General features: G+C 48.8%; 1 protein-coding gene across 2 annotated transcripts in view; it reads left to right on the top strand.

Annotated features, from left to right (window-relative positions):
* The window catches only part of LOC137519291 (leucine-rich repeat-containing protein 14-like), a 137,651-nt gene extending 124,593 nt beyond the window's left edge, over nt 1-13,058 (top strand). For both annotated transcript variants that reach the window (XM_068238237.1, XM_068238236.1), the window contains exons 3-4: nt 8,123-8,764; nt 12,446-13,058. In XM_068238237.1, the coding sequence (XP_068094338.1) occupies nt 8,123-8,764; nt 12,446-13,010 (1,207 nt within the window). In that variant the 3' untranslated portion in view covers nt 13,011-13,058. The remainder of the gene's footprint in view (nt 1-8,122; nt 8,765-12,445) is intronic.
* The last annotated feature ends 3,496 nt before the right edge of the window (nt 13,059-16,554 follow it).

Here is a 16,554-nt window from a genome sequence, read left to right as displayed (position 1 = left end):
CATAAGCCTAGGATCCTAAGACTGAATGTGGCACGCAGGGCCGGCCCCAGTCTTCACATAACATTGTGAGGGGTACATAAGCCTAGGATCCTAAGACTGAATGTGGCACGCAGGGCCGGCCCCAGTCTTCACATAACATTGTGAGGGGAACATAAGCCTAGGATCCTAAGACTGAATGTGGCACGCAGGGCCGGCCCCAGTCTTCACATAACATTGTGAGGGGAACATAAGCCTAGGATCCTAAGACTGAATGTGGCATGCAGGGCCGGCCCCAGTCTTCACATAACATTGTGAGGGGAACATAAGCCTGGGATCCTAAGACTGAATGTGGCACGCAGGGCCGGCCCCAGTCTTCACATAACATTGTGAGGGGAACATAAGCCTAGGATCCTAAGACTGAATGTGGCACGCAGGGCCGGCCCCAGTCTTCACATAACATTGTGAGGGGAACATAAGCCTGGGATCCTAAGACTGAATGTGGCACACAGGGCCGGCCCCAGTCTTCACATAACATTGTGAGGGGAACATAAGCCTAGGATCCTAAGACTGAATGTGGCACGCAGGGCCGGCCCCAGTCTTCACATAACACTGTGAGGGGAACATAAGCCTGGGATCCTAAGACTGAATGTGGCACGCAGGGCCGGCCCCAGTCTTCACATAACATTGTGAGGGGAACATAAGCCTGGGATCCTAAGACTGAATGTGGCACGCAGGGCCGGCCCCAGTCTTCACATAACATTGTGAGGGGAACATAAGCCTAGGATCCTAAGACTGAATGTGGCACGCAGGGCCGGCCCCAGTCTTCACATAACATTGTGAGGGGAACATAAGCCTGGGATCCTAAGACTGAATGTGGCACGCAGGGCCGGCCCCAGTCTTCACATAACACTGTGAGGGGAACATAAGCCTAGGATCCTAAGACTGAATGTGGCACGCAGGGCCGGCCCCAGTCTTCACATAACATTGTGAGGGGAACATAAGCCTAGGATCCTAAGACTGAATGTGGCACGCAGGGCCGGCCCCAGTCTTCACATAACATTGTGAGGGGAACATAAGCCTAGGATCCTAAGACTGAATGTGGCACGCAGGGCCGGCCCCAGTCTTCACATAACATTGTGAGGGGTACATAAGCCTAGGATCCTAAGACTGAATGTGGCACGCAGGGCCGGCCCCTGTCTTCACATAACATTGTGAGAGGAACATAAGCCTGGGATCCTAAGACTGAATGTGGCACGCAGGGCCGGCCCCAGTCTTCACATAACATTGTGGGGGGAACATAAGCCTGGGATCCTAAGACTGAATGTGGCACGCAGGGCCGGCCCCAGTCTTCACATAACATTGTGAGGGGAACATAAGCCTGGGATCCTAAGACTGAATGTGGCACGCAGGGCCGGCCCCAGTCTTCACATAACATTGTGAGGGGAACATAAGCCTGGGATCCTAAGACTGAATGTGGCACGCAGGGCCGGCCCCAGTCTTCACATAACATTGTGAGGGGAACATAAGCCTGGGATCCTAAGACTGAATGTGGCACGCAGGGCCGGCCCCAGTCTTCACATAACATTGTGAGGGGAACATAAGCCTGGGATCCTAAGACTGAATGTGGCACGCAGGGCCGGCCCCAGTCTTCACATAACATTGTGAGGGGAACATAAGCCTGGGATCCTAAGACTGAATGTGGCACGCAGGGCCGGCCCCAGTCTTCACATAACATTGTGAGGGGAACATAAGCCTGGGATCCTAAGACTGAATGTGGCACGCAGGGCCGGCCCCAGTCTTCACATAACATTGTGAGGGGAACATAAGCCTAGGATCCTAAGACTGAATGTGGCACGCAGGGCCGGCCCCAGTCTTCACATAACACTGTGAGGGGAACATAAGCCTGGGATCCTAAGACTGAATGTGGCACGCAGGGCTGGCCCCAGTCTTCACATAACATTGTGAGGGGAACATAAGCCTAGGATCCTAAGACTGAATGTGGCACGCAGGGCCGGCCCCAGTCTTCACATAACATTGTGAGGGGAACATAAGCCTAGGATCCTAAGACTGAATATGACACGCAGGGCCGGCCCCAGTCTTCACATAACATTGTGAGGGGTACATAAGCCTAGGATCCTAAGACTGAATGTGGCACGCAGGGCCGGCCCCAGTCTTCACATAACATTGTGAGGGGAACATAAGCCTGGGATCCTAAGACTGAATGTGGCACGCAGGGCCGGCCCCAGTCTTCACATAACATTGTGAGGGGAACATAAGCCTAGGTTCCTAAGACTGAATGTGGCACGCAGGGCCGGCCCCAGTCTTCACATAACATTGTGAGGGGAACATAAGCCTAGGATCCTAAGACTGAATGTGGCACGCAGGGCCGGCCCCAGTCTTCACATAACATTGTGAGGGGAACATAAGCCTAGGATCCTAAGACTGAATATGACACGCAGGGCCGGCCCCAGTCTTCACATAACATTGTGAGGGGTACATAAGCCTAGGATCCTAAGACTGAATGTGGCACGCAGGGCCGGCCCCAGTCTTCACATAACATTGTGAGGGGAACATAAGCCTGGGATCCTAAGACTGAATGTGGCACGCAGGGCCGGCCCCAGTCTTCACATAACATTGTGAGGGGTACATAAGCCTAGGATCCTAAGACTGAATGTGGCACGCAGGGCCGGCCCCAGTCTTCACATAACATTGTGAGGGGAACATAAGCCTGGGATCCTAAGACTGAATGTGGCACGCAGGGCCGGCCCCAGTCTTCACATAACATTGTGAGAGGAACATAAGCCTGGGATCCTAAGACTGAATGTGGCACGCAGGGCCGGCCCCAGTCTTCACATAACATTGTGAGGGGAACATAAGCCTGGGATCCTAAGACTGAATGTGGCACGCAGGGCCGGCCCCAGTCTTCACATAACACTGTGGGGGGAACATAAGCCTAGGATCCTAAGACTGAATGTGGCACGCAGGGCCGGCCCCAGTCTTCACATAACATTGTGAGGGGAACATAAGCCTAGGATCCTAAGACTGAATGTGGCACGCAGGGCCGACCCCAGTCTTCACATAACATTGTGAGGGGAACATAAGCCTGGGATCCTAAGACTGAATGTGGCACGCAGGGCCGGCCCCAGTCTTCACATAACATTGTGAGGGGAACATAAGCCTGGGATCCTAAGACTGAATGTGGCACGCAGGGCCGGCCCCAGTCTTCACATAACATTGTGAGGGGAACATAAGCCTGGGATCCTAAGACTGAATGTGGCACGCAGGGCCGGCCCCAGTCTTCACATAACATTGTGAGGGGAACATAAGCCTGGGATCCTAAGACTGAATGTGGCACGCAGGGCCGGCCCCAGTCTTCACATAACATTGTGAGGGGAACATAAGCCTGGGATCCTAAGACTGAATGTGGCACGCAGGGCCGGCCCCAGTCTTCACATAACATTGTGAGGGGAACATAAGCCTGGGATCCTAAGACTGAATGTGGCACGCAGGGCCGGCCCCAGTCTTCACATAACATTGTGAGGGGAACATAAGCCTGGGATCCTAAGACTGAATGTGGCACGCAGGGCCGGCCCCAGTCTTCACATAACACTGTGAGGGGAACATAAGCCTAGGATCCTAAGACTGAATGTGGCACGCAGGGCCGGCCCCAGTCTTCACATAACATTGTGAGGGGAACATAAGCCTAGGATCCTAAGACTGAATGTGGCACGCAGGGCCGGCCCCAGTCTTCACATAACATTGTGAGGGGAACATAAGCCTGGGATCCTAAGACTGAATGTGGCACGCAGGGCCGGCCCCAGTCTTCACATAACACTGTGGGGGAACATAAGCCTAGGATCCTAAGACTGAATGTGGCACGCAGGGCCGGCCCCAGTCTTCACATAACATTGTGAGGGGAACATAAGCCTAGGATCCTAAGACTGAATGTGGCACGCAGGGCCGGCCCCAGTCTTCACATAACACTGTGGGGGGAACATAAGCCTGGGATCCTAAGACTGAATGTGGCACGCAGGGCCGGCCCCAGTCTTCACATAACACTGTGGGGGAACATAAGCCTAGGATCCTAAGACTGAATGTGGCACGCAGGGCCGGCCCCAGTCTTCACATAACATTGTGAGGGGAACATAAGCCTAGGATCCTAAGACTGAATGTGGCACGCAGGGCCGGCCCCAGTCTTCACATAACATTGTGAGGGGAACATAAGCCTAGGATCCTAAGACTGAATGTGGCACGCAGGGCCGGCCCCAGTCTTCACATAACACTGTGAGGGGTACATAAGCCTAGGATCCTAAGACTGAATGTGGCACACAGGGCCGGCCCCAGTCTTCACATAACATTGTGGGGGAACATAAGCCTAGGATCCTAAGACTGAATGTGGCACGCAGGGCCGGCCCCAGTCTTCACATAACACTGTGAGGGGAACATAAGCCTAGGATCCTAAGACTGAATGTGGCACGCAGGGCCGGCCCCAGTCTTCACATAACATTGTGAGGGGAACATAAGCCTGGGATCCTAAGACTGAATGTGGCACGCAGGGCCGGCCCCAGTCTTCACATAACATTGTGAGGGGAACATAAGCCTAGGATCCTAAGACTGAATGTGGCACGCAGGGCCGGCCCCAGTCTTCACATAACATTGTGAGGGGAACATAAGCCTAGGATCCTAAGACTGAATGTGGCACGCAGGGCCGGCCCCAGTCTTCACATAACATTGTGAGGGGAACATAAGCCTAGGATCCTAAGACTGAATGTGGCACGCAGGGCCGGCCCCAGTCTTCACATAACATTGTGAGGGGAACATAAGCCTAGGATCCTAAGACTGAATGTGGCACGCAGGGCTGGATTTACACAAGGCACTGTAGGCACGTGCCTACAGGCGCCTGAAGATGGAAAGGCTGCTCTCTCCCCTAGTGACTCCTTCCCTATGCAGAATTTAATGAGAGGTTACTCACCCGGGTCTTGGCATTCCAGCTACCTAATACTGAGTTTCTTCTAGCTGCTTAATGCTGAGGAGAGCCCTGGCTTCCTAATAGTAAGGGACGCCTGTAGCTACCTGTGACGGGTAAGGTAGAAGTGACAGCTGGGACACAGTTGCGTTGCAGTTTGTCAGGAGTTTGTAGGTTCATAGAAGGTGAAGTGTAAGGTGGCAGGACATTTGTGCCTATAGGCTCCGGTGATGTAAATCTGGACCTGGTGGTACTCGTGGTGCAGGGCTCAGGCTCCACATAACATTGTGGGGGAATATATGCGGGGCAAGGCCTGATTACAGTGTGAATTGTTCTGTGAATCTATGTAATAGCAAGCAATGGGCAGCGCTCACAGGCTGCAAGTGAAGTGAAAACTCCAGAGATATGCCCAGCCCCTTGGGGCTAAATACACACCTTGAATACAAATCAGATGCAAATTAGATTAGTGTTAGCACATAATTTGCATCTGATTTGTATTCAAGGTGTGTATTTAGCCCCAAGGGGCTGGGCATATCTCTGGAGTTTTCACTTCACTTGCAGCCTGTGAGCGCTGCCCATTGCTTGCTGTCTTCTGAACAAATGTGTATACCATTTATGGCTAGCTGCACCAGGTAAGGATTATGATTTTAATTTTAGACTAGCTAGGGTTCACTGTTGGATATGTTTCACTGTTGAATATGTTTCACTGTTACATTAGTTTGAGGTTTTAACCTTTTTTTTGGACAATTTTCATTGTTTGAACATGCTTCACTTTTTTATATGTTTCACTGCTAGATTAGTGGTTAGTTTCTCTCCTATGGGGCACGTCACCGCCGTTGGAGAGTCTATTAGGGATAATTTGTGCACAACTTATGCTGAAGCTAACGCCCCCCTTTACTGTACCTGTTTTGAATGCAAGGTGTGTAACCTGCCCGTTATATGAGCTCTGCATACCTGTGCAGGTAGTCAATTCAGGTGCAGCATCTGTTTGGAAGCGCTGCCATTTCCTTCTGCTGTACAAATCTATGTAATAGACTGTAGAAGCCGTAATTACTTGTGTCCTCAGCATACAACCTTCTGGCAGCAGTGTTTGTAACTGTGCAACGTGGCCCTTTGATCGTGGCCCTTACACTATTCTTTATTGTTTTTATAAAGCACCAACATTTTACGCAATACTGCACAGTGGATAAATGGGTGAATATACAAGGAACTCACAACAAAACAACATCATGCTAATGTCTCGGCACTGCTAACGTTAATTTATGGCTGATGCATTTTGCATTCATTTCTTGTCAAAAAAAGTTCAATTCATGTTCATGCAATTAACATTCAAGGTAATACTTCTCGTGCATAAGATGAGGGGGGTGTTGGATGGGCAGTGGGATGACCGTTTCGGTCATCAGGCCATGCACCAGTCGGCACCCACTGCCCATCCCACAACCCCTCATCTTATGCATGAGAAGTATTACCTTGAATGTTAATTGCTTGAACGTGAATTGAACTTTTTTTTGACAAAAATTGAATGCAAAATGCATCAGCAATAAACCAACATTAGCAGTGCCGAGCTTTTCACTGTCTTTTGTTGTTGCTATACATTGCTTTAGCTCAGAGCAGACTGACTGACTGCACATCGCAATCTGAGTCAATCTCTCCATGGCCTCCATTCATCAAGACTTATCGAATCAATTACCGACAGCTCGGTAAAATACCGAACTTGATAAGTTAATTTCAGGATTCATCAAAGTTATCTACAACTGTTAGCGAGCATTCAGTAATCATTCGGTAATGATGCGATAAAACGGAAGAAAGTGCAATTCAGTGGGCGTGGTTTAGCGTTACATTTAGGATTAGTTATCTCCTTCACTGCTCTGTCGTTATTCCTGTCAGATCATTGCTGACAAAGAAAATGGAGCCATTTGAAGTGGTTATGTATCAGCTGAGAGTGATTCAAAGGCGCAGAAGGGCATGAATAAGGTCTGCAACCATATACATTTGTAAGAGAATGGATTTATTTGCTATAACAGGACATCGGCATTTCTCTTGAATCATCTTGTAAGAGAACACAGGCAGTGCCAGGGGTAACTAATTTGCTAGTTGCACTATATATTTTTTTTTTAGAAAAGGCTCCTATCAAGCTGTAGCTGGCGAAATTGTGGGAGTGTCTCAAACCACTTCCAGAATCCTGGTCCAGGTGTTAAGCCCTATTCAGAATGTTGCTACGTAGTGTTCAAAGGACGGCCTTTTACCCACAATTCCACAGTAATCTTATGGCCTTGTGTTAAATTACCGCTGTAAAATGGAAATATTGACATGTTACCGAATGGTTAATCGATATTTTATAGAAGTCACACCGAATGCGGAAAACCTTGATGAATACAACTAGAAATCGATTAACTTCGAATTCAGTAATTTAACGAACTGGAAAAAGTTATCGCAAAGACAACGATGAATCGTGGCCCCAGTGTGTTGTTTCCGTGTGCCTGCCCACTACTTTTGTTGTTGCATCATGCTAACGTCTAATAGCAGTTCAATGTCTTCTGGTAAAAATAGACATAGGGCCTGATTCACAAAGTGGTGCTAACAGTTAGCACGCTGGTGAAAAGCCCTTTATCACGCCTGAACTCAGTTTAGGCATGATAAGTTTAGGTGTGATAAGTTTAGGCGTGATAAGTTTAAGCACCAACTGGGTTAGCACCGCAGTGCACAGCTGATCAAAAGTTTTGCGCTAGCAAAGTCTGGTGCACTTCCCATGGAGTTTAATGACGCTGCTTTGCGTGCAGGACTTTGCACGCTATCTACTTTTATCTAAACTTATCACGCCTAAACTTATCATGCCTAAACTTATCACGCCTAAACTGGCTTTTCACCAGCGTGGTGCAATGGTTATCACGCCTAAAGTCTCGAACTTAGTTAGCACCGCTTTGTGAATCGACCCCATAGTTTGTTCTAGTCCATGAGAGGGGTGTTCGCCAGTGAGGATGATTAAGCTGGAAACATGGGGTGTGTTGCTGCCAGAGGCTTACAATCTAAATGGGGGGGGTAGAGATCACATGACTATATTGATTATCACTGTAGATTGTGTGCAGTTTGTAATCGCAGAGTGAATATTTGTATCTTCTATGTTGTGTAGCCATCGCAGCACCAATCAGAATAACATTATACACTTATATTTTGTAGGAAGCAGAGACTGCGGCTCCTGGATATGACCGGTATTCCTGATGATGTCCTGAAGCAAGGTCCGGACACGATGAGCCTCTGGGCGCGCACAGTGTCCCTCGCTAAAGCTTGTATCGATATCTCCAAGCGGCACTGCTGTGAAGCAACACAAGCCGCTAAGAGGAGACGGAGTCATGCTGAGCGCACACAGGAAGCGGGTGTCTCTGGTAACTCTGCCTATGTTGAGGTGCGGGTGGATATCTTTGTGAACAGTACTTCCTACTCTGTCCTGCGGGAGGCGCTGATGGTCAGCTCATACGGCCCTCTACGTTTACAGTGCAGGGACCTCCGGGCTGAGGAATTGTCTCTGCGGAGCACCATGGCGCTTCTGAAGCTGCTGAGGCCGATGGCTGTTCGGCAGGTGGACCTGAGGTTTAATAACCTCGGCCTGGAAGGCCTGAATGTTCTACTTCCCTACATGAGCAAATTCAGCAGCCTGCAAAGCGTCAAGCTACCGTACAGCAACATCGACATCCGTCGTCTGTCTCCCCAAATGGAGGAAGCCATGAAGAAGTTCTCCTCCCTGATTGGACAGCTGACCTCGCTGAAGGAGCTGAACCTTGGCTCTTCCCGACTCTCTGGACGATTAGCACAGCTCCTGGGGTAATTACAGCGTACAATATCATACATGGCTCTGCCAGCATGATATGATTAGGGGTTAGTGCTTGCGGAGCAGGGAGTGATTGAGTCTGTCCACTTTCTGCCTTAGGATGGAGCAGGGAGTGATTGAGTCTGTCCGCTTTCTGCCTTAGGATGGAGCAGGGAGTGATTGAGTCTGCCCGCTTTCTGCCTTAGGATGGAGCAGGGAGTGATTGAGTCTGTCCGCTTTCTGCCTTAGGATGGAGCAGGGAGTGATTGAGTCTGTCCGCTTTCTGCCTTAGGATGGAGCAGGGAGTGATTGAGTCTGTCCGCTTTCTGCCTTAGGATGGAGCAGGGAGTGATTGAGTCTGTCCGCTTTCTGCCTTAGGATGGAGCAGGGAGTGATTGAGTCTGTCCGCTTTCTGCCTTAGGATTTGGTGCCGAGGGTGAAGATCTGGAAAGGTGAGTATCAGGGCTACCCAGCGAGGTTAGGTGTTGTTTAGGTCTAGTATTGGGTAGAGGGTCTGGGGAAGTTTAGTTTAGATTGTAGCATCAAAAGGTGTAAGTTGGGCGTGAGGAGGATGGAATTAGGAATGTGGTCAGTATGGGGTGGAGTTAGGAATGGGGTCAGTATGGGGTGGGGTTTAGGAATGGGGTCAGTATGGGGTGGGGTTTAGGAATGGGGTCAGTATGGGGTGGGGTTTAGGAATAAGGTCAATACGAGGTGGAGTTTAGGAATGGGGTTAGTATGGGGTGGGGGTTTAGGAATGGGGTGGAGTTAGGAATGGGGTCAGTATGGGGTGGGGTTTAGGAATGTGGTCAATACGAGGTGGAGTTTAGGAATGGGGTCAGTATGGGTGGGGTTTAGGAATGGGGTAAGTATGGGGTGGAATTAGGAATGGGGTCAGCATGAGGTGGAGTTTAGTGATAGACCTTGGGAAGTGGGTTAACAATTGGGGGGTGCTATTTGCTGAGTTGGGACTAGCACTGCTACTGTGACAAAAACTTTGTGTGAGGATGTAATTTATTAGTTGTGGGTATGCTTAAAGGCATACCCACAGGCACTGCTCAGAGTCCCTTTAAGGGCTCTGCCTCTGACACAGGAGACCAGGGTTCGAATCTCGTCTCTGCCTGTTCAGTAAGCCAGCAACTATTCAGTAGGAGACCTTAGGCAAGTCTCTCTAACACTGCTACTGCCTATAGGGCGCGTCCTAGTGACTGCAGCTCTGGCGCTTTGAGTCCGTAAGGAGAAAAGCGTGATCTACATGTTATTTGTCTTGTCTTGTCAAATGATACCGTGCGCTGCTGATTGTCTTCAGAGCCAGGCTCTCCTCCTAGGTCCCCCCTCCTGCTACTGTGCGCTCTGCCGCTGCCCACTCCTCCCTCCCTTCCCACAGAGAACCACAGCTGCAGCAAGAATGATAGCAGCAGATGGCAAACGCTCACTCACCTATCCATGATCCAAGCGATAGAGATCCCGTCATCTGAAACCCATCAGTCTATTCTACAGTGCAGCCGCTCGCTCTGAACTTCCTGATTTCTCAGATCAGACAGGAAGTAGTAATAGTAGTAGTAACAGAGCGGCAGCACTCTAGAGGAGACAGATGGGCTCCGGATGACGGGACCTCTATTGCTTGGATCGCAATAGGTGAATGTGATTCATCTGGTGCTGTCATTCTCCCCCACTGCGGCTGCCTTCTCTGCTGGACTATCGTATTCACTGGGATGGAGGCTGCATGGTGGCTGTCTAGTTTGGGAGGAAATCGGTTGTTCGGTGGTGGTTATGTAATTCTGTCTGGGGAAGGCTTCCGGTTTGGCGGTGTCCACAGCTTTCTGCTATTGCCAGGCTGGAGATGCAGGGGGAAAGTGCTGCTGTTGTTATATCTGTCACCTTCTTCACAGGGGTGCCCCAGCCCCTGAGTGCAAATGTCCCAGCCATTCATCTCTCACTCTGCATTTTGCAGCTGCTATTCCCTGCATTGTGCACCCACAGAGAAAAGCGGGCGTTTGCCCATAGCAACCAGTAGCTCGGTTGCCCCGGTGTGTGCGACATATTGCTGTGCAGCTGCATCTTCTGATTCTATTACGACATGATGGGGGGCCCAAATCAGTTACTTTGCTTAGGGCCCCATTTAGCCTTAATCCGGCTCTGCATATATGTATTGATGGGACATTACCTCCAGGACACGTCATATATGTGCTGATGTGATGTTACCTCCAGGACATGTCATATATGTGCTGATGTGATGTTACCTCCAGGACATGTCATATATGTACTGATGTGACGTTACCTCCAGGACATGTCATATATGTACTGATGGGACATTACCTCCAGGACACGTCATATATGTGCTGATGTGATGTTACCTCCAGGACATGTCATATGTGTGCTGATGTGACGTTGCCTCCAGGACATGTCACATATGTGCTGATGTGACGTTACCTCCAGGACACGTCATATATGTGCTGATGTGACGTTACCTCCAGGACATGTCATATATGTGCTGATGTGACGTTACCTCCAGGACATGTCACATATGTGCTGATGTGACGTTACCTCCAGGACACGTCATATATGTGCTGATGTGACGTTACCTCCAGGACATGTCATATATGTGCTGATGTGACGTTGCCTCCAGGACATGTCACATATGTGCTGATGTGACGTTACCTCCAGGACATGTCATATATGTGCTGATGTGACGTTACCTCCAGGACACGCCATATATGTGCTGATGTGATGTTACCTCCAGGACATGTCATATATGTACTGATGTGACGTTACCTCCAGGACATGTCATATATGTACTGATGTGACATTAACTCCAGGATACGTCATATATGTGCTGATGTGACATTACCTCCAAGACACGTCATATATGTGCTGATGTGACATTACCTCCAGGACACGTCATATATGTGCTGATGTGACATTACCACCAGGACACGTCATATATGTGCTGATGTGACGTTACCTCCAGGACACGTCATATATGTACTGATGTGACGTTACCTCCAGGACACGTCATATATGTGCTGATGTGACATTACCTCCAGGACATGTCATATATGTGCTGATGTGACATTACCACCAGGACACGTCATATATGTGCTGATGTGACGTTACCTCCAGGACACGTCATATATGTGCTGATGTGACGTTACCTCCAGGACACGTCATATATGTGCTGATGTGACATTACCTCCAGGACACGTCATATATGTGCTGATGTGACATTACCACCAGGACACGTCATATATGTGCTGATGTGACGTTACCTCCAGGACACGTCATATATGTACTGATGTGACGTTACCTCCAGGACACGTCATATATGTGCTGATGTGACATTACCTCCAGGACACGTCATATATGTGCTGATGTGACGTTACCTCCAGGACATGTCATATATGTGCTGATGTGACGTTACCTCCAGGACACGTCATATATGTACTGATGTGACGTTACCTCCAGGACATGTCATATATGTGCTGATGTGACATTACCTCCAGGACACGTCATATATGTGCTGATGTGACATTACCTCCAGGACACGTCATATATGTGCTGATGTGACATTACCTCCAGGACACGTCATATATGTGCTGATGTGACATTACCACCAGGACACGTCATATATGTGCTGATGTGACATTATCTCCACTTTTCCGTGTCACTGTGTAATAGTTTTTTCCTTTTCTTAGGGGATTACAGCATCCACTGGAGAGTTTGGAATTGGCTTTCTGTTACCTCCTTCCAGCAGATTGTGTTTATTTGTCTCGGAGCATCCATGTCTCATCTCTGAAGAAGTTGGACTTCAGTGGGAATAACCTCTCCGAGTTGCTCCTCTCACCCTTCCAGGAGCTGCTTACCAACATCTCTTCTTCCTTGCTCCACCTAGACATAATGGAGTGTAAGCTGTGTGACTCTGCCCTGTCCACACTGGTGCCTGCCCTCTGCCGCTGCTTCCGTCTCCGATACCTCGGCTTGTCTGACAACCCTTTTTCTTCTCAGGGACTGAAGACTCTTCTCCACAAATGTTTACATCTCCAGGATCTCCAAATGGTGGTCTACCCATTTCCAGTGGACTGTTACATCAATGACTTACCTGACTGGCCTGCTAATGACCCTTTCATGGATCCACAGAAAGTTGCTCAAATATCTACAGAACTTGAGGAAATGCTGGTGAAAGCACAAAGAACCGACACTGTGTGGACAACAGATATGCACCTTCACAGAAGTCTGGACTACTTGAACTTGCAGCAGTAATAATCACTGAAAAACAACTCAATAAGTCATTAAATCAATATTTCATTTGTTGGGGGTAGTCTGTTCAAGTGAGAGGAAAGGCTACATCAAAAAGGTGTGTGAACCATGGTTGGCCAATAGAGGTGACTTGCAAATATGCAGCCATTAGGCAAGGTGCAGTTCACGCGAAATAAATGTAACCACTTGGGGACGGCTATATAGTATACTTATGTCCGCTCTGCCGCCAGTTTTTGCTGAAGGATGTACATAATAGTCTGTACGAGCATGCTCTTGCACTCTTAACCCTATGGGGTAGCTTTGGGCAACAATCAGGGTATTTTTCCCTGGTGTCTGATTCCCCCCCCCCCCCAAAAAAAATCGACACAGAGGAAATGATTCCAGGTAAGTATCTGCTCATCTTTCTCCTGTTCCTGTGGTGACTGCGGCTCTCCCATGACCCATAATGCAACTGGATTCCAGTAATTGTATGTACCAGGTCCGAAGTTATTGACATATAGCTTAGGCCCAGTTAATGCCATAGAGGAGGTCCATGTCAGTACAAGCCATGGAGAGGGGAGGAGATATCTTATACCTTCCTCTGCAGCCAATATCTGCAAGAGGGGTGGGGGGATAAGTAGTCAGGAAGACCTGTTAGAAGGGGGGAGGGGGTACTGGACCAGTGGTGCTCATCACAACCTCCTAATTGGCTGTTCCATAATTATGGGCCAATTTGAGCAATTACGCCATTGAAATAGTCACCTGTGATCTGCCCCAATTACGGATGGTGATTCCGAATGCATGCGTAATTTGATTCATAATTCCGGCTTATGAGCTGTAATAATGACTGCCATTATATATGTGCCTGGATAGCGTGATGGTTAAGAGCTCTGCCTCTGACATAGGAGACCGGGGTTCAAATCATTTAATAACGGGCTCTAGGTCTGTCACCACACACACGCCCACCGCATGTGTGCCTGCCCCTTGGCCCCACCCTTCCCTGCAAGCCTTGCGTCACTCCCCGTCAGTGTCTCTGCGTCCCTGCACATGCGCAGAGAGCAAACACACACACATGGGACACAGGGACACGGGTTTTTATTAGGTAGGATTAATGGTAACAGCAAAGGAGGGGTATATCCTTGTGCTTTCTATCCACCCTCAATAGATTCCTAACCCGAAGTACTAATCTATTCGCCTACAGGGCCCAGAGGGGCAAAATGATCAGGGAAGTAAGTGCAAGAGGGAAAAAAAAGAAGGGAGAGAGAGAAAGGAAAAAGAGGACGATCCGCTGTCTCCATTAGTCCCCTCCTCTTTTCCACTACCAGTATTTCCTGCCATCTAATTGTTACTGGTCCCCCATGTTATACAACAGTTCCCCCCCATATGTCTCTCTAATCTTTTACTCTCTGTACTTTCCCTATTATCCCATCTTCATGTGTTCCCAACGTTTCACCCATGCAGCTGCACCATTCTTCTATAGTTGGGGTCCCATCACTTTTCCAGTATTTTACAATTAGAGCCAATGTTCCTATTTCTTTTAGAAACCTCGTTGCTTTGTCCTCACCTGGATCTGAACTGCTGAATATTACGCCTTCTGCTGTTAATATTTCTCCCTTCCCCCTCCCTCTCTCCCCGTCTCTCACCCCCCAGTATCCCCCCCCCCCCCCCCCTTCCAGTACTCCTCTCACCCTTCAAAAATGATTCCAACGAACCCCAACATTTTTTAATTTCTGGGCATCCCCACCACATGTGTATTTAGTCTCCCAATCCTTTATTGCATTTTCCACACCTATCGCTGTTTGACTTGATTTTGTTTAGCCTTTTAGGGGTCATATACCATCTTGCCAACACTTTATATTGCACTAGTAATAGACTGGTATCGTGAATTGCACTCAATCTCCGCCATATATTATGCCATTCTCCAGTTAGATTTTTCCCCAGACCTCCCTCCCAGCCGTCACAAAACGAAGCTTCAAGCTGTAGAGGTCAGCAAAGAAATCCTAATAAGAGGAAATGATTCCCTTCGGACATTTCCTTGTGTATATGGTTTTCTCAAATATGTTTACTCTTTCCTTTATTTTTTTACCTGTAGATCCTAGTCTGTTGATATGTTTACCCACCAAAATCCTTTCTTTCCATACTTAAAGGGAAGGTTCAGGGAGGGTGGGTAAAAAATAAAAATCAAATTCCACTTACCTGGGGCTTCCTCCAGCCCGTGGCAGGCAGGAGGTGCCCTCGCCGCCGCTCTGCAGGCTCCCGGTGGTCTCCGGTGGCGCGCCCGACCTGGCCAGGCCGGCTGCCAGGTCGGGCTCTTCTGCGCTCCAAGGCCCGGAACTTCTGCGTCCCACGCCGGCGCTCTGACGTCATCGGACGTCCTCCGGGCTCTACTGCGCATGCGCAGTAGTTATGCGCATGCGCAGTAGAGCCCGGAGGACGTCCGATGACGTCAGAGCGCCGGCGTGGGACGCAGAAGTTCCGGGCCTTGGAGCGCAGAAGAGCCCGACCTGGCAGCCGGCCTGGCCAGGTCGGGCGCGCCACCGGAGACCACCGGGAGCCTGCAGAGCGGCGGCGAGGGCACCTCCTGCCTGCCACGGGCTGGAGGAAGCCCCAGGTAAGTGGAATTTGATTTTTATTTTTTACCCACCCTCCCTGAACCTTCCCTTTAACAGGCTGACAATTTTTAGCTCTTTATTGTCCACCAAATGAAGTATTCTACTGTCTGGTGCAATATTGTTTCTTTTGAACCAGGATAAATTATTGGCAGGTGCAAACCCCTTATTATCTTCCAAGGTCGTCAAGAGGGAAATACACATTTGTCTATCACACCATTCTATAGTCTAGGAGTGTTTTTAGGGTTGGATTGATTAAGATATTTGTGGTTATTTTAATTTGTAGTTGGATGTTTTTAGGAATCCATGAGAAGATCATTGCAAAATCAATTTCATTCTGCTCCAAGGCTGCCCAAATCGGCTCGCGTCTCCTGTGCCTTCTGCCCATCTCCAAGCGGTTACCCTTGCAAAGTGTATACTTTTGTAATACCACATTAAATTCGGCGCTGCCAAGCCCCCAGACTCCTTTTTCCTATATATTATATTATATTTAATCCGTCTATTATTGGCCCAAATGAAATCTTGAAAGATTTTATGCCAAATTTTAAACCATACTCCCGGTATTTTTACTAGCACGCATTGCATTATAAACATGATTTTAGGCAGTATCATCATTTTAATGGTTGCAATGCGTCCCAGTATACAGCGGTCTATCACAGTTTTTCAGGTTTTCTTTTTTATATCTTCCATCAAGGGATTGTAATTGGCAGCAAATAAATGATGTAATCTATTACATATTTTTATCCCTAAATATTTAAAGAGAACCCGAGGTGTGTTTAAAGAATGTTATCTGCATACAGAGGCTGGATCTGCCTATATAGCCCAGCCTCTGTTGCTATCCCAAACCCCACTAAGGTCCCCCTGCACTCTGAAATCCCTCATAAATCACAGCCGTGCTGTGGGGCTGTGTTTACATCTGTAGTGTCAGTCTCAGCTGCTCCCCCGCCTCCTGCATAGCT

Source organism: Hyperolius riggenbachi, chromosome 5, assembly GCF_040937935.1.
Source record: "Hyperolius riggenbachi isolate aHypRig1 chromosome 5, aHypRig1.pri, whole genome shotgun sequence".
Lineage (NCBI taxonomy): Eukaryota > Metazoa > Chordata > Amphibia > Anura > Hyperoliidae > Hyperolius > Hyperolius riggenbachi.
Note: the sequence above shows the minus strand (reverse complement) of the source record. Positions and strands in the feature narration are given on the sequence as shown.